Source organism: Octodon degus, unplaced genomic scaffold, assembly GCF_000260255.1.
Source record: "Octodon degus isolate 3935 unplaced genomic scaffold, OctDeg1.0 scaffold00274, whole genome shotgun sequence".
In the NCBI taxonomy this organism is placed as follows: domain Eukaryota; kingdom Metazoa; phylum Chordata; class Mammalia; order Rodentia; family Octodontidae; genus Octodon; species Octodon degus.
This window is the reverse complement of record NW_004524850.1, coordinates 1,037,637-1,038,372: the sequence shown is the minus strand read 5'-3', so window position 1 is coordinate 1,038,372 and position 736 is coordinate 1,037,637. Positions and strand designations below refer to the sequence as shown.

Below are 736 nucleotides of genomic sequence, written 5' to 3'. Positions count from 1 at the left end.
GCGTGGTCCTGTGCCGGCCCGACAGGAAGCGTCCCTCACCCCGCGTCATCCGCCCCGCAGCCGAGTGGCAGGTGGCGGAGGCGACCGCGCTGGTGCACACGCTGGACGGCTGGACGGTGGTGCGGACGATGGTCGTGCCCACCAAGACCCCCGACAGCAAGCTGGTCTTCGGCAAAGGGAACTTGGAGCAGCTCACAGGTGAGTCTGTTTGGACCTGTCCTTGCGCTCTCCTTCCCTTGTGGTTTTGCTTTTTGTAAGGAAAGAAGGAGACAGGTGACATGACAAACACCCTTCATCCCAGAGCTCGGGAGGCTGAGGCAGGAAGAGCCCTGTCACTTGGAGGCCAGCCTGGGCCACATAGTGAGTTGGAGGCCAGCCTGGACTGCACAGCCAGACCCTGTCTGGGAAAAAAAAGACAAGGGAAGGTCTATTTTGGCTGTGGTCTCGGGTTGTGGCCCATGGTTGGCTGGCTCCATGGCTTTTAGACCTGTGTTGAAGTGGGAAGGTCATGCAGAGTGGGTGGTGAGGCAAAGGTACTCAACCTTGGCTCTGCGAATCAGAGAAAGGAAATGCCCGGGGTCTTACCATTCCAGTGTGAGCCACAGCCCCCATGACCTTGCTTCCTCCCATTAGGCCCTGCTCCATGACGTCACTTCCTCCCACTAGGCCCTGCGCCATGACGTCACTTCCACTAGGAGCCGTTCTCATGGCGTCACTTCCTCCCATTAGGCCCTGC

At 59.5% G+C, this 736-nt stretch overlaps 1 protein-coding gene across 1 annotated transcript in view; it reads left to right on the top strand.

The window, feature by feature from the left end:
• The window catches only part of Gtpbp6 (GTP binding protein 6 (putative)), a 7,468-nt gene that overhangs the window by 2,118 nt on the left and 4,614 nt on the right, over positions 1-736 (top strand). The window contains exon 2 of the mRNA XM_004646623.2: positions 1-202. This exon is cut by the window's left edge and continues 8 nt beyond it. Within this exon, the coding sequence (XP_004646680.1) occupies positions 1-202 (202 nt within the window). The remainder of the gene's footprint in view (positions 203-736) is intronic.